Source organism: Neopsephotus bourkii, unplaced genomic scaffold (genome assembly GCF_033783945.1).
Source record: "Neopsephotus bourkii isolate Nb327-2 ecotype Australia unplaced genomic scaffold, CSIRO-AGI_Nbou_v1 NB_71, whole genome shotgun sequence".
NCBI classification, from domain to species: Eukaryota; Metazoa; Chordata; class Aves; order Psittaciformes; family Psittacidae; genus Neopsephotus; species Neopsephotus bourkii.
In genome coordinates this window covers 287,639-309,838 of record NW_026900588.1, presented here as the reverse complement: position 1 = coordinate 309,838, position 22,200 = coordinate 287,639, and the positions used below count along the sequence as shown (strand labels likewise).

Sequence of the window (22,200 nt, the reverse complement as noted above, 5' to 3'; positions counted from 1 at the left end):
CTATGTAAGAACTAATTCTGCTGGAGATGGACTTCTGACAAGGGCCTGTAGGGCAGGACAAGGGCAAATGGCTTTAAACTGAAAGAGGGGAAATTTAGGTTAGACATAAGGAGGAAATTCTTCCCTGTGAGGGTGCTGAGGCGCTGGCACACGGTGCCCAGAGAAGCTGTGGCTGCCCCATCCCTGGCAGTGTTCAAGGCCAGGCTGGATGGGGCTTGGAGCAACCTGGTCTGGTGGAAGGTGTTCCTGCCTGTGGCAGGGGGTTGGAACTGAATGAGCTTTAAGGCCCTTCCAAACCAAACCAGTCTGGGATTCTGTGCTACTGATATCATTGAACAACCTCAGCATTTGCGATCTGCAGTCATATGACCAAACACTGCAAGAGACTCCTTAAAACTCAAGGAGAGCCACCTTGACATTTTTATTTCTAAACACTAGTTATGAAGACACTACTTCCCCTGATGTACAAGCAAAGGTGGGTTCCTCCATGTGGTACTGTGTCAGGGAGCTGTTTTGACAAATGCCAAATCTGTAACTTTCTGCAAGGCCAAGAGCTATGTACTGGATCACATACAGAGCACTGAAGATCCTGCTTTAGAGAGGAACATTATGTATTCTAGCCTTATATCACTTAAGATGGCATTGTATAAATGTCATGGCAAAAATCCACAAAGCTTTGGCCTGTAGCACAGTATCCTCACTAAATTAAATGTACTTCTTTCTTGAGCATAGTTATAAGAAAGTTCCAGACTCTGGGCTCACATCCCAAATCTCTAACAGTTCAGCTGTACAAACATGCTAACAGGACTTGAGACTTCACACAATGGTCCAGTTATTTGCAACTACAGAAATGAAAAACAACAGAGAGAGAGAGAGAATGCAGCCTGAGCCTAAGAGGTTGGGTTTTGATTTGGTTTGGTTTGGGTTTTTTTTTAACACTTGTCAGGTTGGTGCATAGAATACATTACCTGGGGCTATGGGACATCATAATAAAAAGATTTTCTGTTCAACATCACTTGCCAGAATTTCAAGTGTCCGAGATATTTTAGATGAGATACTAGGAAGAAATTCTTCCCTGTGAGGGCACTGAGGCCTTAGCAGAAGTTGCCCAGAGAAGCTGTGGCTGCTCCATCCCTGGCAGTGTTCAAGGGCAGGTTGGACACAGGGGCTTGGAGCAACCTGGTCTAGTGGAAGGTGTCCCTGCCCGTGGCAAGGGGTTGGAACTGGGTGAGTTTTAACGGTTCCTTCCAACCCAAACCATTCTATGATTCGTATCTGTAAGCCAGGTATCCTTTCTGCTACCCAGCTGTAGTGACCTCCTTTAGTCCACTTTTATTTTCTATACATATCCAGAAAACAAGATCCATCAGGGCTGTAAGTATTTAAATTCATCTATGCTGAATAAATTTTCCAAAACCACCTGTATGCCTTCCAGTGAAAGCTACTTATGATTCTGAAAGGTATTATTTATCCATGTATAAATTAGGCATTCAAAGATACCTAAGCTCAATCGATGGCGATTGCAGGTGATATTTCATAACTTGTAAAAATGTCAAGTCAGACTCAATTTTTTAATGGCCTCCCCTCCAGCTTAAGCTTTCTGGACCTTTTTTCTTTTTTCCATATTGGAAACGGAATCAAAAAAGGAAAACACAGTGCATGGTGAGAGAACCTGCAATTTCTGGAAGTCCATTTTTTTCCTCACGCTCCCTATAGATTTATAACCACCTTTCACATGACTAACTACCAGGTTATATTTTAATTACCTTTCTTATTGTTGGGACATCTGTAGAAAAGCTCTAAGCAGTTTAGAGCAAGAGCACTCCAACTTGTTACAGCAGCTCTTCTACTACCCCTCCAGGAAATTCAAAGCTACTGCAGATTGAATCACATTGTGTACATTTGACACTTAAGCTCATGAAGGCTTTGGCAACATACTGTGTTGCAATTAAAGAAAAAAGGCTTAGCACTACACGGCAATAAAGATTTTCCATGTAGAAAATTTAATATTCCTGGGACTAACAGCAGATTTCCCATGTTATCAGGCTTTCAAGTTCCCTCTAGCTCCTCTCATGCCAATTTCCTCCTCACTGATGGAGGAGGGCACAGACTGGCTACACAGATTCCTGCAGAGAGTTTTCTATCCTCCAAAATACTGGGATAACTTTCTCCCCTTGCATGAAGCACATTAAACATCTGCGGGGTATGCAAAAGTAGGTAACTTCCAGCTGAAAGAACTGAGAGGGATTTTGAGTCAACTGGTCAGCTACTTATACAGACACTGGCACGGGGAAGAACACAAGTTTGGGACCAGAAAGCTGGACCCACAGGCAACACTTTTGCTTGGTCAGGAGGCAACTGAAGACACTCACTGGCTTTAACAGCTGGAATAGAAAGTTCAGTTGGAAGGGACCCGCAACAATCACCTAGCACAACTGCCTGACCACTTCACAGGTAAAGCATGTTTCAAAAGCATTATCCAAATGCCTCAAACACTGACAAGCCTGGGGCATCAACAACCTCTCCAGGAGGAGAGTCTCAGCTATTTACTGAGCCCATATTTAACAACTAGTTATCTGCCACGGACAGTGATAACAATTTACAGTCCTGTATTCTTTACTTATTACTTCACCTGACTAGACTATGTATGATAGAAACCTCCTGTTTGTATTCTAACCCTTCACACATATTTTGAGCTGAGCAGCTGGGACTGAATCCTAAGGTGGTAACAGTACTTTGTAACTTGCAGTATTTGTAAATAAGAAATCTGCCACAGCAAGCCCGAGAAACATGCATTTGGTTAGAGATGCTTTATTTGATTCAGAACTAAGCAGCTCCCCCTAACTAGAAAACATCTCAAAGGAGCCTTATTATTTGAGCTGCAGTTGAAGCAGCAGGCTAATATTTTTCGGCATAGTTCCTCCAATACTATATACTTTCACAAAAACCTAACTGGTTTAGGTCATAATCCATGAATTCATCAAATATACAGACTAAATTTTTGCTTCACCTCTGGAAAAGCTATTGATCATTTCTGATGGCAGAAAATGTGTCTTTGCAACTATATGAATGCACAGAAGTTATTTTTCTACCAGTGACATGGTGTTAAGGGTTGTGCTGAGGTGAAAAAGGACTACTAAGAAAGGGGCTTTCCTTTTAAGACCCCATTAAAATTGCTATCGTTTTAACACAGCTTAGAACTAATGACAAAAGCTATTTAATACTACATGAAAACAAATGGAAATACTAAATAGCTAACATAAAAATCAGGCATATTGCATTGTGCAAGGAATCAAGGCCAGAAGCCAGGCCTCTTGCCATTAACAACATATATATATATAGACCTTGGCTTTAACAGAACAAAATTAAAGTCTTCTCTACTATAATTTCTGATAATATATACATAGGAATAGATTTCTAACATCTGCTAGCATTCGTGTCATGTTTATTCTCCCATCTCAACTGCTATTTGAGAAAAACATGTTGCCTAGCATTTAATTATGGAGGGCAGCTGATGCAAGATTTAAAACACAATAGAATATCCCTCAAACATTTATTAAACTCTTTCTCACAGCAATGTCTTAGAGTTGAAGCTCAGAATAAATTTAGTGTGCTGCCAAAAGCATTTTACTTGCCTTCTCATTAGTGATGTATCAAATCACTTCTCTCCAATTACTGTATAAAAACATTCATTTAAGTCAGCATGAAGGTTTTCATTCATTCCAATGGCAATGTTAGAGTCACATGAATATCAAGTGTAATAATGCACTTGTAGTACCAGCATTTCAAGATGCAGAGAATAGATTTTGTATCTTACCCAAGTAAAGAAAAAAAATAAGCATTTGCTGCTTTCAGACAAAGGCATTTTACTTCTGTCATGTTTTGGTGTGTGCTTCCCCCCAGTAACACAGAGTCCCAACGCCACACTACCTGTCACGGCCTGCTGGTCATCCACCATTAACTTTAAACTCTTTCCTCGCCGAACCACCCGCACTGTGTGCCACTCATTATCATTGAGGTTATAGCCAGCAAAAAGGGTTTCTGGACCTTTGCCTGTAGGATATGCCAAACAGTCATTATGCAATCTTTACATCAGTTTACATGTGAACCTCACAAAGAGAAAGAGAAATACAGAGAAACTGGCTGGGCAAAAGTTAAAACTCACCAAAAGTGACATCAAGCAAGAAAATTATGAAGTTTAAGCAAGTCTCAAAATGCACAGCTACTATCTTAAAACTATCTTCTATTGCATATTTAACTATAGAAATGTATTGTATATGCACGTTTAAGGATTGACGGGTTGTCATAAATAGGCACAGTCAACATAGATTTAGTTATGCACTTCCCAGTCGTATAAAATCCCATTTAAAAAACGGGATTACTTCAACCAGAAGTTCTGCATGTGCTTACAAGGTTGGATTTTTGTTCCTACAGTAAAAATCCATTGGGGGAAAACTGCAAGTGGTAAATGTGTGCATTTGTGTTAGATTTTTCTTCACCTGTCAGCTTCTCACAGCCTTTGCTTATTAGGACTTCTCCTATCAACTATTAATTTATCATACAGGTGACCCATTAACATTCAGATGCAGCGCTGTCTGATGTCAGCAGGTCTTCAAATCATGTTCTCCTTTTTCATTTAATGGATACCTTTTACTGTAATCTGCTATTTTTGTTAGGAGTACAACAAACACTTTTGAAGCAAATATAATTCTACATACAGGATAAAGCACTGGCAATAACTGCAGTATCCACAAATCCAAGAAACAAGATAACTTCAATATCTAGGAAAAAACCTCAGAATTATTATGGAAATAGTCCCTTACACTGTTGAACAACAAGATAAAGAAAGCAAGAAAAATCCTTACTATGAACTATCATCGATAGGAGTAGGTGACTGACCAAACGTTGAACCAATCAGTCAAAATTTATGTGCTCAAACCAATGCAGTGACTCTCCAAAAGGTAAAGCTAACCTACAGTTACAAAATACACTCTTGCAAAATAGAGACCTCCCTGGACTGCTTTTTAGGCAGAATAAAGGCTGCTGAAACACGTAATTAAGTAGCATTGACATAAAAAACATTAGGGTTACAGTGAGACAGACCATTCCTTCCTCCACATTCTCCCACATGACTGCACTCCATTGTGTCAGCCTTCTTTTCAAAGGGATATGCCACCGGGTCTGAAACTCTGCCACATTCCTTTTTGGATTCTTTTCCACCCAGTACAAGGAGACTGTGACGGATGAGGTTTGTTAATAAATGGTTACTATATAGCATTTTCTAAAATCAAAACCTCTCCGGCTTCAGGACTGTACAGAGAGAAAAAGACGTTTCTAGCTTGCTGTAGCTGTTCAGCTTATTGGACTATTTTCCTCTCAGACTTTTTCCATTTTCTTATCAGCATTTTTCTTGCTACTGGTTTATTGCCCTGCTTTTATATGCAATCTTTGCTATTTTGAGCATGTCAGGGGAGATCCAGGAATAAAAATACTAGCTACAGCAAAGGCAGTGAGATCCCAATGACATCATGTTGCTTTCTCTATGCCTCAGTATTGACGCTAGCCTAGGAAAGGTGTGCTAACTCAGCAGAAGGAGACGTGTATGTGCTCACTGGTGCCAACTACATGTATTGTTCTGTTCTTGACCTGTTTACTTTGTTTGACAAGAAAGAGACGAGGTTTGCGTATCGTTTAAGTGAAGACAGCCTACAAGGATGGCAGAAAGGGACTCTTGATCAGGAACTGTAGTGATAAGACAAGGGGGAATAGGTTCAAACTTCAACAGGGTAGATTCGGGTTAGATACAAAGGAGAAATTCTTCCCTGTGAGGGTGGTGAGGCCCTGGCACAGGTTGCCCAGAGAAGCCCTGGCAGTGTTTAAGTCCAGGCTGGATGGGGTTTGGAGCAACCTGGTCTAGTGGGAGGTGTCCCTGCTCAAGGCAGGGGGTTGGAACTGGATAAGCTTTAAGGTCCTTCCAGCCCAAACCATTCTGTGATTCTGTTATCTTTGGATATGGTGATATAGATGCAGTGAATAATGCTCTTCAAGCAATTTTTACTATTCTATATTCCATTAGGTGATTTAATGGAAGCAATTTCCAACCAGATTTTGGAGACAAGGGAAGGATTTACAAAATCTGCTTAAGTAGTATGAGTACAAATCTTAGTGAATCAACAGACCTGCCTAGAAAAACATCACTTATTATTGTTTTCAATGTTAGAATTTGCTAGACCCACTCCCTTATCCCACTTCAGATCTCTAAGAGACCTAAAATCACATGGAATTTTCATTTGCTCTCACGTTAACAGCCCTCTGTAGTGTCCCATTCATGTAAAGGTACCTTAGTGTACATAAATATCAAATCCAAGTTGGCTGCTCACATTTATACAGGCAAACATGTCTATTATCTTTTAATGGTTAGGGACTTGTAATCGTTTCTTGTAAAATTAAACATACGTTTCCCTATGCATCAGTCTGTTTCCTTCGCAAGACTACTCTGACTAAAAAGATCAGGTCAGAACTACCTGTAATATGCCTTTGTTCACACTGCACACAGTCCAAAACTGGATTAAGGGGACCTGTGGTGAAAGGGCTACGACAAAGATGAACCTGAGTATAATACTCTATGGGACAATGCACTGAAAGCAGTCTTAGCCTTGCAGAAACTAGCTACTTTGCATGGAAAAGAGGCTTTTCCTTCCTGAAATCAATCTCTAACAGGGAAGAGGGGGTTTGTGTTGTCATAGAGAATGCAAGGAACTACAGAACAGCAGGATCCAGTGTCCAGACATTGTGTATGGGCCTGGCACATCGTGTTACCTCTCTGCACAGTATCATGGTACCTGGAGAGGTGGATGAGGAAGGACAGATGCCCACCATTCCTGCAAAGAATATAGGGCCTGGGCTGCTTCTTGGCCAAGAACAAGTTTTTGCATTACGAAAGTAGTAAATGTGCCTGTGAGCAATGTATTTAGAAGAACATTTTCTAAATGCTTTAACACAAACCACGTAGGAACCCCTTAATACCCCACAAGAGTATAAGGATTGAAGAAGAGTCTTAACATATCCAGTTAAATGGCACTGGCTAACCTTAAACATGGGTTATATTAGTACTTTCCTCACTGATTTTCACATACATTGACATGGAATGAATTTAAACATCATATTTTGAGATACTAACAGTTCAGACCCTTCTTCTATTCATGTTTATAGCCAATCTACTATAAATAGAAATCCACTAAATCACTGGTTCTCCAGTCTTTTCCTGACTTTACACGGATCTCATTCCACTTCATAAAACTCCCATCAGCAGGAAGTGATGTTGTATTTAAATTAGAATTGGCGCATTGGCACTTTCTGGGGGGGCTGCGCTCTTTTTTTTACCCTCTTCTTTAAAAGCATTACATACCTTCCATGAGAAGAAAAGAAAGAGCCCTGATTTAATTCTGCTTCCCATAGACTGATACTACTCTCCCAATCTTATGTCCCTCCACTCACATTTCCCCTGCTATCCTTCCCCTGGAACTCATCTGTCTCTTTCTAGACTGGACACAGCTAATTTGCTTCATATACCCAGCACTTGTTCACTTTGAGCTACTGATTCTCTCAAATGCTAATACCTTAATCATAAACTTTCCTTTCCAGAGACAAGCTCTAACCTGCAAAAAACCCCTAAAGTATCTCCTCTTGCATAAGTATGACATTTATTATCAACCTCTATGTTCAGCTCTTTTCCTATTTTAAAGGCTTAAATAACTAGCAGATTTTATGCATCCCTGGAGTAAATAGTACCAAATAAAAAGTAAAGGCACTTTTACTGCTCCTACAATTTGCTCATAGTCTATCATGCCAGTTAATTCTGCAAATTCCTTTAAAAGCAGGTAGCTTCTTGTACAGCCACCTTTTTACATGGGGAAAATATAGACAGCCAAATAGAGGTACAAATCTTGATGATGCAATTCTCTATGAGCTAGGACATACAAATGTAAAGTCCCATATACCCTATGTTATAGCTTTACCTAGGCACCCAAAGTTGAGCTTACTTTGTTTTCAGCACATAAGCTAGAACTTATCTCCCTTTGGTCCTTTTTAAAGTTAAAGGGAAAAAGGATGAACCTTAAAAAAAACCCACAACTCCTCATTTTGAGTGTGCTGAATATTCCAAGTGCTCTCTGGGGATTCCCATTCTTTTTGCAATCTTGTGATGAACCTGCTCAGCCTAATTCAAGCACTGAAAATTCAAATGGCCCTGTTAACCGATGGTAACACATGTACTTTCTCTCTTACAGGTATTCATCCTATGATACTTCAGTTAGATCTTTTAACCAACTACTCAAATAGAACTTCATAAAAAACAAGCTCATCACTTTGAAAGAAAACACCAGCTTTTGGCATTGTACCAAAATACACTCAAAACTAGTTGTCTGAACCCAGCACAGAAACTATTACTGCCTCTTACAATGCCACCCACCTAAGCATATACTAAAATACCACACAAACTTGCTTGGAGCTGTCAATTGTGTGATCAAAAGTCACTATGAAAAATGAAGTATCAAAAGAAAGGCAAAGTTAATAAAGACTATCAAGGGACACTGGATGGTTCAGTGAATGCTATACTAACCTATGGAACCCAAGTTAGTTACAGGCAAATAACTACTATCGATTTATTGCTCAGTATAAGAAATACCAGTGTTTCCAGGCTAGTTTTCTAACAGATAGCTATGCAGACTGCTCAATCAGTATTAGGTGGCATTTCCCATTTGAAGTTTGAGAGTAAGTGGACAAAACGACAAAACCCTGAGATCACTCAAGTTAATAAAGAACATTGCTTTGAGGTCTGGGATGCCAGGATTTTACATGGTGTCTTTCAGCTAAAGTAATACATACATAGCAAGATGAACTGTAAAGTAAAGACAGCTAAGTGGCTCTGAGAGACACATCAGAGTATTATTATAAATACGTGATGCAGAATCAGAGAACTGTGTGCCATCTTTATATCTATCCTGCTTTCCAAGGTAAATCTAGCCTGCCTGTAATATAGGCTTCTGCTCCAGCCACTTGTGAGCCATTTCTATTACACACCAGTCTGCTGCACAAAATGTTCAGAGAAGACTCCTCCAGAGCTAGATGCAGAAACACAAGACAGTCTGTTAGGGTAAATAGGGGAAGGCATGTTAATTATCCTTTCTATGGCGGTTGCCTGCAGAAACAATTCTGGTCTTCCAAACGACTTATCAGCAAACCTGAATTTAAAAAGTCAATTATTACAGTGAATCAACTGTATTTTAAATGGCTGTATCTGCATCATCCTGAAATGCCCTGACTGTGCATGTTTCTTAATAACAGAAAAACTTAGTTACCTCTTAAAGATCAATGATGTCTATCAGTTTGTCATTAAAAGCTAATTGCTAAATCAACTTGAGAAAGCCTTATTGCAGGTCAAAGAAATTTTGTCAACTGTATTGTCTTCATAACAGACTCATACAGAAAATTCTACAAGAACAGCACATTCACTGAATCGTATCAAGCAAAACACATCAATCTACACTGCGTGATTCAAATGTTCCAGCCCACAATAGCTTTGCTATAAGTAAAATTGCTTTTGGCAATCTAGGTGAAGTATTGGCTGTTTAAGGTATTTTTATTACTTTTTAAAACAAAACCTGCCATTTCAGAAATTAAAAAGAAGATTAGAGTTGCCAATACTGTTCATCAGCCTTCATTTCAGCTGGAAAATGGCTCGGCTCATATTAGTTTAGGTAACAAATATACACTCATATAGAAATGCGGAAAGCTAAAGAAGGTATGCTTGAAATTCTGACTTCCTCTACATGACCAAACTACAAACAGACTGCATTTAATATTGATCTAATTCAGTAGTAAGGAAAACCAGCATACACAGTGAATGCACCAGGGAAGAAAAATCCATAGAATAATATAAAACCCAGCCAATTCGTGGATCAAGCACCATATCCAGGTCTGAGGACACAAAGTTTTCTACAGTCTTTTGCCCATTTCTTTTCTCTCTTTTCTGTGCATTTGCTTCCCCTACCTATGGTCTGAGCTGCTCAGTTGCCCTCTCCCAACCCTGTCTATCCTTTGCCTTAAGCAAGTTATTTACATTAGGGTGTGATAGCACACATACTCCTCCATTAATTTCTTTAGAGGTGTGAGATATTAACTGTTGGTGCCATGTAAGTACCTAAATTGAGCCAGGGGATCAAGGTGTGAGCGCAGAACATAGACAGATCTACTGAACTAAGTGACATCTAAGGATTCTTAGTGTCTGCCAAGAATGGATCTCATGATGAGCCCCTGTCTTGTGAAAGTCTACTCTCTACAAACAGAATGAGGACCACTATTGAATTTCACCAAGATGGAGAAAGAAAGAATTGTCAGAAAGCAGTAAACTTTTGAGTTGTATGTCTTGTCCTCTGGACTTCCCTGCCACACCAAAGTATACGTACAACACATACACATACTCACAAAATCAGAGGCGTGTTTTGCTGGGTAATAACTCGGTCTATATTAAGTTGAACCATGTTTCTTGGAACAATGGTTTTGAAATTGTGATTGCAACTGTACATAAACTCACAGATACATGACAGGACGTTGCTGCTGCATTATGAAATGCCTTACCCAGATCAGAGGCATTTCTTAACACATTACTTAAAACATTTATTGTTAGGAATTGGCTGTATTTTAAATCATTTTTCTAAGTCATATATCTAAGTGAGTGAAACACAAACAGCCCTAAGGACATGCAATTTTCCTTCTTCTTGGAAATAATGAAAGAAAAGCATCTTTAAAAAGCTAAGACCAGAAGCCAGCTAGATCTCTGTATTTTTAATAAGAGTGCAGCTTCTCTTTTGTACTGTTCTCTAAGGACCACGACTATCAGAAAATGTTCTAACAGTACTAAAGGTTTTATGAATCTAGCCCAAGGCCCTGGACTAAAGCGCAGCAAAGTCAATGAGCTTGAAACATATGGTTGTTGCTCTGTCAGCTCACAGCTGAACACTTGCAGCCAAAGCTTCAGAAAGTCTGCTGAACTTGACAACTGACTTTGCTGTAGGTAAGATGAGCGTGAACTTTCAATACACAGCAATTCCATGCTAATTTAAAGCAAGCTTCAGTGCAGGATTATTTACTTTGTATTTACTGTAGGTTAAAAAACAAAGTGCACTTGAAAAGCTCAGTCAGCATTGCAAATACATTGTAAGGTCATATCCTGCCTTTAATCATGCTAAATTCTTTAAAGTGCACCCAAATCCTAGGACTCTGAATGGGGATTCAGCAGGTTCGTTCCACAAACCAGTTGTGTGACCTTTAGTCAATCTCCTCAAGTTTGACATAGCTGCTAGAATTAAAAATTCCACGATCTTTAAGCTGGATACATTTATATGTTTGCATTACAGAGAGCTTTCTGATACCAAGAGTTCATTTCAATGAAAAAATGCTTTTAACTCCTATTTAAGAAAACTTCCATAAAACCAGTAGAGAAAAGAAAGGATAATTCATTTGCAGCCTTTAGTGTTTGGATTTTCTTTCCTTCTATAGTGGGAACAGGATTGAAAAATCGTAAGAACTGATTTGGCAACACCTGTGTAAAACAGTACCAAGACTAACACGAAACCTCAATTCTGAACAATACACTAATTCAGTTTTTAAAAGGAAATCTCATTGTTCTGGTATGACTTCAGTGGCAGCCAGAAGCTCTGATATTCATTCATTCATTCTGTGCAAATTCAGAGTTCTGTCAGTAGCACTGATTTGTGAGATGTAGGCTTAAACTAAGGGGAAAAAAAAGTGATCCTGGCATGAGTTCATGTTCTGTTTTCCCAAGAAGATTTAGATTTATTCTTGTCTGGGCTACCCAAACAAAAATCCTTATAAACCACAAAAGCAGAAACACATACATTCCCCTTCCTGGATTTCCAGGAACAAGAAGAATATTCCTCTAACCTTTCAAAGAAACAGAGTGATACACTTGGCAGCATCCTTTTCAAACATTATCTATACAAGTTACTATCCAAATACATTTCTTCAGCTTCTACAGGAACTTTGCTGTCCCCTCCGGACCAAAGTGACCTGGAGGAATTCTCACTTGGAAGAAGGATTTCACCACGAGATGGCTACCTAAATAACTTTGATAATCTGCAATTGAATTGCTGATCTGCAAATTGCTACCCTTCAGCTGATAAATACAGAAAAGACACAGATATGCAGCTGCTACAGGGAACAGACACAGCATACGTCTAAGTGTACCCCAATGTACCTTTACGAGTCTGAAGAACGTGCTACTGTTGTTTACTGCTAAGTTTGCCCTCTTTCATTCTGCTTAAAACCAGCGAAGGAAAAACAACCTAACTCATTGATTTTTGTACAAGAATTTGGTACTCACTTGCTCTTTTTTTTTTTTTCATGAGAGAACTGGAATATTTGTTGTACTTTGGTTACACTGTAACTGACAACTGGAAAGAAGCAGAAACAGCTTGGATCGCACATTAGCCTTTCTGCCTTTGATATTGACTGTGCCCATTTATATCAAACCATGGCTGTCAAAATGCCAAAGTACATTTTAAAGTACAAGTTAAGTAAGCTTCTCCACAATTTACCTTTTTATAAGAAACTGTACCTCTACATTCAGGCAAAAATAAACGTAACAGAAAAAAACACACTGAAATATCTCATTTGACCCTTCCATCTTCCAGATTGTGCTTAAGAATAAGCAGACTGGTAACTAATTGACACAGAAAGGAAAAGAATTTGGACTGTGACTTTATTTTAAGAATAAGCTCCTCTTAACTTACAGGTGTCTTCATCCTAACGTACACGTTATAAAATAGCAACAACTCAATTTCACTCATATCCTTTCTCTTTATGACAACACTGAATTATGACATTTTGCTGAGTTAGGGGTGAAGAGAATAATGTTTAAAGGTTTGTGATTGTTGTTTATTATTTAAATGTTTTAAAATAGCGTTATATTCATCACAGAACAAAGAGCACGATTTCTGGACACTGCTTATTCTTGAATGCTTCTATGTAGACAAGAGTCAGGCAAGGAGCACTTAGAGAGGAAACTACTAATCTATTTGTAATTGAATAGAAAGAGTGACTATAAACCGCTGCTGCTGACTTGAGTGAGTGTGAGATCGGTCTCTGACTTTCCCAATTCACACAACAGACATATAAGGCCTATGCTTATTTTCTTGTGCATTCTGAAATTGCTTCACACAATACTTGCAAAACCACACTTTGTATGGTCTGTATTTCTCCATCGCTATGCCACGTCATTCCAAGTTTATCCTTGTAAAGTTTCCTCACTGCAGTGCAATAGTTCATGATTAAGACCTTTTGAACTTCTGAAAAGCCACCAATTCAGCTGCCCTAGGTTTCACAAAGAATTTAAGACTCACGATGTTTTCAATGACATGGGCTGTAGGGCAGAGCACTTTACATACTAACAGCAGCAGTCATACAAAGTGAATACATATCTGAAGATTTCAATGCTCTAGGTACTATTTAATAAGGGCAAACAATACATGTTAACAGCTGTCTGAATCTTTCTTATTAGCAAAAAAAGACCCTGATGTTTTCAGACCCAAATTGGAGACAATATTGCAAATACTCTTTAAATGCTGATTTCACTTTTGAGTGAGGTCTGATACTCCTTTCCTGCAAGACACCAATCTGAATAATAATTATCAGGGAATCTATAACTATTTCCCTTTAAAAATAGCCCAAATGCAACTTTTAAAAATTACTACGTACTTACTCCAATCAAGATTTTGTTGGGAACAGAAGTACTCAACTGTCTTAGATACACTTATGCTTTGTGACGGTTTGCATGAATTTAATATGGCATTTGATTAAAGGTAAATTTTCAGCAACTCTTCCAGCTTTTTGATTTCTTACCCAAAAGACCAATGTGTGTTTCTTACTTGTCAACAATACTTCTTTTTTGCATTCTGCATCCAGCTTTTCATGTTATGTTTCATCTGCTTCTAAGCCTATTCCTCTCCCAGACATGCATTTATGGTGGCTACATAAAACTGAAGTTAACTGTGGTATCTCCAATAGTTTTAGTTTTATTTTCATTGTTTCCTTGCAACTTTGAGAATTTCATTTTGCAATTACAGCTGCTCCAGTATTTGCTTGTAACAGTATGTACAGTCAATCTGTACATACTTTTGCCATCTTGTTATTTCCAGGCTGTTGCCTCTTTCTTTCATACCTGTACAAAACTAAAGCAGCATGACTTTTAAAATTGAGTAGATGGAATTGATTTCAACATTAGAGAAACTCTCAAACGCTTTGTTGCCGTTTCTTTTCTTAAGGATTGTGCTCAGTATAAGCGAATGACAATTTTGTTATTGAAAAAAACAAATAAACTTCTTGAAAGAATTTCCTGCTTGCACTTTTCTCTGTATCTTGGTTTATTCAACTCTAGGAAATCAAGAATCCACACTGTGGTCTATTCTAGCTAGTTGTCCTCGTTTTAGCAGTAGCAGTCATTTTTCTCTTTCTTGGTAGCTGGTGCAGGGCTGTGTTTTGAGTTTCGGGCTGGGAACAGAGCTGATAAAAATGACGTTTTGGTTTGGCCAAGGACTTTGTGAGCCTCATGCTCTGCCAGGGAGAAGGGGAAGATGGGAGGAAGCAGGGACAGGACACCTGACCCAAACTGACCAAAGAGGTATTCCATATCACAGCATGTCATGCCCAGGATGTAATTGGGAGTTAGCCAGAAGGGCTGGTGGACTGCAGGGTTGGAGGAGGTATCGGTTGGTGCTTGGTCGGGCTGGGGGGCGAGTTATCGGTCGCCTGGTGATGAGGTGTTGTATTCCCTTCCCTTGTTATTTCCTTTAGCATTACTATTATTGGTGGTAGCAGTAGTGATTTGTGTTATACCTTTATTACTAAACTGTTCTTGTCTCAACCCATGGGAGTTGCATTCTTTTTGATTCTCTTCTCCGTTCCCCCAGGAGTAGGGGGAGGGCAAGAAGGGGGGGAGTGGGTAACAAGCTGTCTGGCTGGATTTAAACCACGACACTAGTGGTCTTACGAGCTCATTAGCTTGTCAACTGCCTTCCTAAGTGCATTCTGTCACCTGCAAAATGTTAGCTGGAGAGGCAATAATACTTCTTTCCCTGAAAGCCCCTCATGTACGGTGTTCCCTCCTAGGAGACAGCACACTTGTTTTCAAGCAGTAACCACAACACAGATTCAACAGGTACTTGTCACCCATCCTCAAAAACTGTAGTGCTTAAATTTTGGTAAAACTAGAATTTCTTAGATGGTAGTGAGCATCTTGTTATTCTTCATTTCTGATTCAATATCCACAAGACACATGTAAACAGTTCCTGGCATGTGAGTGAAAGATTGAATTGTTCACTTACCTATTTGGTCTTCCTTTTCCAGACAGATTTTATTAATAGCAAGAAAAGACTTAACATGCAGGGACAGAGAGGAAATTTCAGCTAGTGAAATGTTACTTCTACATACACGCACTTCAATCCTTGAAGAAAAACCTCACAGAATATAAAATGAATGAGAAAATACCAAAGCAGTATAAGCTACATTAATCATAGCTCCCTTTTTAATAGCTTTTTCTCGTCCCATGTCTTGGTCTTCATTTTGTGTCTTGTTGCTTCAAGACCGCCTAGACAAGAAACTGCTGAAGAATTCTTTGCACACTTCCCAAAGGGGGCTGCATCTCAGAAAGCCAATTGTATCTTCTTGTCCCAACTCAACAGAGTAATATCTCCTTTGAAGTAACTTGTCTGATGGATTGAGGCCTAGAAATTAGCTGTAAGGGAGCATAAGTTAACCTCTTGACATGTCATCCAAAAAGAAATGTGCTTGGATGGGAATTTTACCAACTACCTGAATATAATTCACTAAAGCCATTGTCAAGAAGAGATAATAAGGAATCAGTTATGTGTTTCCAGTATTAAGCTACTGAGTGCTTAAAAGGTTATGATAGATGTTTCACGCACTTCAACAGACATGAATGCAAAATGTGCTAGCAACATTGTAAGCGTTTCAATACAAGAAACTGCTTATCAGTGACATGCACTGGGGAGATTTTTTTTAACACTACTAGCTCTTCAAAATAAGCACACTGAAAAATGAATTACTGTTCTTATAACATTAATAAAGAACAGTATTTTAGCTAAGTGCTTGCTAGACTTCATCAAGATTGTACTACTGAAATAATGACTTGCTGCAGAGAAGTGAAACAATGACAAAATAGCCCGTATTTTGGAAATAGTCATACAGTTAAAACTAATACATACTTACATAGTATTTTCTGCAGGTATAATAAAGAAGGAGCCATCAAAATACCCCAGATGGCTCAGAAACAAGGTTCAGTGAACTTGTATTGATGCAAATACGCAGAGAACTCTACTTCCGCATTAGAGGGCTACATATAGAAAAAGCTTTATGTCCATGTACTGTTCACTGCTGTCTATAATCAGATCCCACTGATCTTAATGCTTAAAGAGTAAGATAACTGCTTCCTAGGAATTTATTCCAGACTTCCAGTACAAAAGTATAAATGTATGAAAATCATTTTAAGCAAAATTTTACTTTGCCTTTTTTTTCCTCCTTTTGTTTCTTTCTTTCCTTGATTGAGGGAAAGACAGTCAAGCTTGGTTCTCCTAATCCCATCACACTAAGAAACAGAATCTATTCTGACTCTAACTGAAATCAGTTGCACTTCTTTTATAGCATAGAAGTGGTCTATTCATAGTATCTGTTAATAAGAAAAGGACAAGAAAGAAACCTGGCAATTCAGCTCAGCACATGCTAGACCTACTGAAGTGCTCATGGGCTGTGTTACTGAGAACCAGACATCTCATTCAAATTCCATTCCCTGATTCTGTATTCTCCCCTCTCCCTTCTCTCTTACCTGCCTATGTCCATTTTATTAAAAAACCAACCCTAACCACTCATTACATGACTTCTTCACAGGCATATATTAGGACAGAATGATGGCATTGATCAGAAAAGTAATACCTATCTGCAGAGAGGTGGCATTTTGTTTGCTTTTCCTTGAAAAGTTCTGGAGATGCGCACAGCAGCACTGAGTCAGTAAGGCAGCGTATCCAGCAAAAGTCCCACGCATATTCTTAATATACTCCAATGCCTTCTGAACTGAACTATTCATGACTTTAGACTATTTTTTTAGACAGATATATTTGGGAAAAAAACAAACACCCTAAGTTTGTATCAACTAAAAAACCCTCTTCCATCTGTAACCCTAATAGAAAAACTGCAGTATTTCTCATAGAATTTTCACTTACAAGCACTTCTAAATGATTTCCATGAAAATGTTAACACATAAGCAACACAACAGTGTTATTTCATAGAAACAGACAGTCCTAAGAAACAAATAAGGAACAACGTGAACAGCAAATAAAGGTATTTATACAATGCCTGATAGCATTTCCAACCTGAGTATAAACTCAGAACCACCCTCAACTAAGCAGTGCTGAGTTACTGTTACTTTTTCTTACAAGTGAATGCCAACAGTTTTCTTTTTAGAGTACCAGACAAAATTTCTTAACAGAAAACTTCTAGTACTAAATAAAACAAATCTTATTTACTATGATTAGTATATACAAAAGAGCCAAGTTACTTAATAGCTTCTCCTATTTTGGCTGGGTTTGTCAGTTAACTAAGGATTTATTTTCTTTTCTGAGAATTGCTCGCTATATTGGCTTGTGTCATCTGCTGCCATCTGTGTGGTAACCCTCTAATTTTCATGGGATCTGACTGCAAAGTTTAGAATGACTGCACACCACCCAGCTGATGATAGATCTACATATTTAGAAGTTACCCTAGCAATTTCCTGTTTGCTCTGAATACACGGTATAAACTAGTGATAAAATGATTACTACGAGAAGCTGCAAAATAAGAGGGGAAATGGTGCATACCACTGAAGTGCTTTACTGAATGTCACACCAGAGCTCTACATTGTCTTGCATTCTGCCTTTGACAACGACCAGCAATTGATGCTGAGAGGAAAGAACAGTAGTAGTGGACTCTACCCTACTTGGTACAGGCATCTAGAAGCTAGTAGTTTATACACTTCTGAGCTAAGCCTGCATCTAGATCATCAACCTTAGTGCCAATGACAAACTTTTGTTCCATAAAAAACATCTGTTCAGGAGCATTAGTGTGGCCTTGCCAGGTGAGACCAACAGCCCAGCTAACCCAGCCTTTGCCTTCAACAGCAGCTAAAGCAGGGCCACTGCACAGTAATTACTATTCTAATGCAGTCACAATTTCCAGTGGCAAACATATTATGGACTACAGAAACTGCCTTCTCACAAGAAGTCCTGAAGCATTTCAATTTTATTCCTTATTACCTTCATGATGCTTCTTACAGCTGCATAATCATAACTTTCTAAAAATATACTCTCTCAGATTTGCTGGGTTTTTTACTAGTTTCTCAGAATCTTATCTTAGAATCATAGAATAGTTAGGGTTGGAAAGGACCTTAAGATCATCTAGTTGCAACCCCTCCCATGGGCAGGGACACCTCACACTAAACCATGTCACCCAAGGCTCGATCCAACCTGGCCCTGAACACTGCCAGTGATGGAGCATACACAGCTTTCTTGGGCAACCCATTCCAGTGACTCACCACCTTTACAGTAAAGAACTTCTTCCTTATATCCAATTTAAACTTCCCCTGTTTAAGCTTTATCCCATTACCCCTTGTCCTGTCACTACAGTCCCTAATAAAGAGTCCCTCCCCAGCATCCCTATAGCCCCCCTTCAGATACTGGAAGGCTGCTCTGAGGTCTCCAAGCAGCTCTCTCTTCTCCAGGCTGAACAGCCCCAACTTTCTCAGCCTGTCTTCATATGGGAGGTGCTCCAGTCCCCTGATCATTCTCATGGCCCTCCTCTGGACTTGTTCCAATAGTTCCATGTCCTTTTTATGTTGAGGGCACCAGAACTGCACACAGTACTTCAAGTGAGGTCTCATGAGAGCAGAATAAAGGGGCAGGATCACCTCCTTTGACCTGCTGGTCACACTCCTTTTGATGCAGCCAAGGATACAGTTGGCTTTCTGGGCTGTAAGCGCACACTGCCGGCTCATGTTCATTTTTCCATAAACCAACGCCGCCAAGGCCTTCTCCGCAGGGCTTTCAAATATGATGGCCAGCAGCTTAGCAACTTCATTTGCCAGCTCCTTCAGGACCCGCAGATGGATTTCATCAGCTCCCATGGACTTGTGCACATTCAGGTTCTTAAGATGGTCTCGAACCAGATCCTCCTTACAGCAGGCCCAAGGTCTTCATTCTCACAGTGCCTGCGTCTGCCTTCCAAGACTTGGGTGGTGTGGTCAGAGCATTTGCCAGTGAAGACCAAGGCAAATAAGTCATTGAGAACCTCAGCCTTCTTCAAACCCAGGGTAGCCAGTTCTCTTGATAGCTTCTGGAGAGGGCCCACGTTGGCCCTAGTCTTTCTTTTATTTGCAATGGAACTATAGAATCCCTTCCTGTTACCTTTAACATCCCTAGCCAAGTTTAATTCTAGCTGGGCCTTAGCTTTCCTAACCTGGTCCCTAGCTTCCCGGACAGCATCCCGGTACTCTTCCCAGGATGCCTGTCCTTGCTTCTACCTTTTATAAGTCTCTTTTTTCATCTGAATTTTCCTCAGCAGCTCCTTATCCATCCAAAGAGGTCTCCTGGCCCTCCTGCTGCACTTCCTTCTGGGTGGGATGCAACACTCCTGAGCTTGTAGCAGGCGATCCTTGAATATCAACCAAGAGTCTTGGGCCCCCCTGCCATCTAAGGCTATATCCCATGGAAGCAGGTTCCGAAAGAGGCTGAAGTCTGCTCTTCTTATATCTTATAATGGTTAGAGTTGGAAGTGATCTTCAAGCTCATCCAGTTCCAACCTCCTGCCACAGGCAAGGGACACCTTCTACTAGACCAGGTTGCTCCAAGCTGTTTCCAACCTGCCCTTGAACTCTGCCAGGGATTGAGCTGCCACAACTTCCCCAGACAACCTGTCCTAGTGCCTCGCCACCCTTACTGAGGAAAGTCAGTCCATACCCCCCACCCCCCCCCCCCCCACTGTTTTTTAATTCAAGGCTTTCTACACTGCCTCCGTGACAGCTTCATAGGCAAGCTCAGGAAGTGTGGGATGGATAAGCAGACAATCTGGACTGAGAACTGGCTGAAGGGCAGCTCTCAGAGGGTTGCCATCAGCAGCACAGTTTAGCTGAAGAGCCCCAAGGATCAATATTGGTATTTATCCATCAATGACTTGGATGAAGGGGTAGAGCGCCTCCACAGCGAGTTTGCCGATGATACAAAACTGACGAGAGGAAGTTCCACCTGAACATGAGGAAGAACTTCTTGACTGTGAAGGTGACTGAGCATTGGAATAGGTTGCCCAGAGAGGTTGTGGAGTCCCCTTCCCTGGAGATATTTAAGGGCCTTCTCGACACAATCCTGAGTAACATGTTCTAGGTGACCATGCCTGAGTGGAGAGGTTGGACTACATGGCCTCCAATGGTCCCTTCCAGCCTCAGCCATTCTGTGATTTCATTCGGTATTCCTAAATCATTTCATTGCATCTGCAAATACTGTCATCCCAGTGTTCCTCCTCTCAATCATTTATGAACATGTCAGTAGAGATTCCTGTGGGACCAGCTGGTAGCAGAGCATTACTCTGAAACCAACTGCCTCTGCAACCCAGTTCACCAACATGAATGACAATACATTAGCTTTTATAGTTTTTTCTCCAGAAGAAAATAGTATTCAATTGCTTTGCTACTACTGATTAGAACAGCACTCCTCAATATCCCCACAGGATTGGACTGTAACATTCATTTTCTGTCATAAAAACAATGGTGAAGCTAATTTAAATCCCCAGTCCTGAAATGTGATTAAGTCATCTTGCTTCTCACAAGCTAAATAAGAAAATAATAGAAGTAAAGTAAGAGAAATTTAAGGACTTGTTATACTTTCTACTGCTTCTTCCCATTAAAATAGTAGAAAGGCCTAGTTTATTCCTTCTGAAAAGTCCTTTTAGGAAAGATTTGACAGAAGCAGTATGAACTAGATACAACTTCCTTGAATATAAATCAGGATTGATTAGATCAAGACAATATTAATTCCAGACAACCTGTTCTTATAGATCTAGCACATCCTGGAGGCTGCTTTGTCTCGACAGGTAAAATGAGAGGTTTAAGCCTGCAGCACTTTGCTTTATCCTCCAAGAGTCCTCTTGTCTCATTTAGTATTCTGGAGGATCTTAGGCTCCCCACTCCTGTTCAACAGTTCAAGCTGTATGTTCAGAGGCAACAACCACAGTCAACTGCAGACCATGTCCTTGGGCTCTGCTGGTGACACCTTAGCAGCATATCAATGCTCAGAGCACCATGGCCCTGACTCATACAGCCCCATATATACACTAAATTGAAAACTACCTATACCTGGCCTTTGACATTTAACTATACACTGAAATATCACAACTGGGAAGTCTACTACTACAGTTCATCAATCTTGAAGACTGATGGAAACTTTTACGAAGTTTCTAAAAACATTTACGTGGTAGTGTTAAAAAGCACATTTTCATCTGAACATTAATGATTATTTTCATCACTGATTAGGACAACTATCCTTATTGTATGAACTTTCAAATTTGCTTAAATAACTAGATGGTTAAGCTTTTAATGTTGCCTTATTTACAGTGTTTGGCTGTTGCAGAGCCCACCACTGTGCCTTAAGAAAACCACAGACATACTATTATCATATATTTGATTACTGAGGCCCGCATTCAATCAGTTGTATCTTTAAAGTACTATACATTGAATATGGGACTTAACAAGATAAAAATAAGATAGATGAAAAGAGTGAAAAGAAAGAGGCATACACAGAAACAAGGAAAACATATTTTCTAGTAAAAGAATTTGAGATGATGTTTTATTGACAGTCTGACAGAAGACCAATGGCAATTTTCCCCTCTGTTAGCTAAGAGAAAGGAAACACAGATGAGGTTTTGTAAGCAACAAGTAGAATCCAGGCATGGAAAGAAAATTTATTGCTACCCCTGTGTCCTGGGTTTAGCAGTGGCAGTCATTTTTCTCTTTCTTGGTAGCTGGTGCAGGGCTGTGTTTTGACTTTCAGCTGGGAACAAAGCTGAAAAACAATGATGTTTTGGTTTGGC

The 22,200-nt window shown here is 39.7% G+C and overlaps 1 protein-coding gene across 28 annotated transcripts in view; it reads right to left on the bottom strand.

The window, feature by feature from the left end:
* Positions 1-22,200, bottom strand: part of NRXN1 (neurexin 1) — a 678,625-nt gene that overhangs the window by 369,962 nt on the left and 286,463 nt on the right. For all 28 annotated transcript variants that reach the window (XM_061353676.1, XM_061353687.1, XM_061353697.1 and 25 more), the window contains one exon: positions 3,931-4,053. In XM_061353676.1, the coding sequence (XP_061209660.1) occupies positions 3,931-4,053 (123 nt within the window). The remainder of the gene's footprint in view (positions 1-3,930; positions 4,054-22,200) is intronic.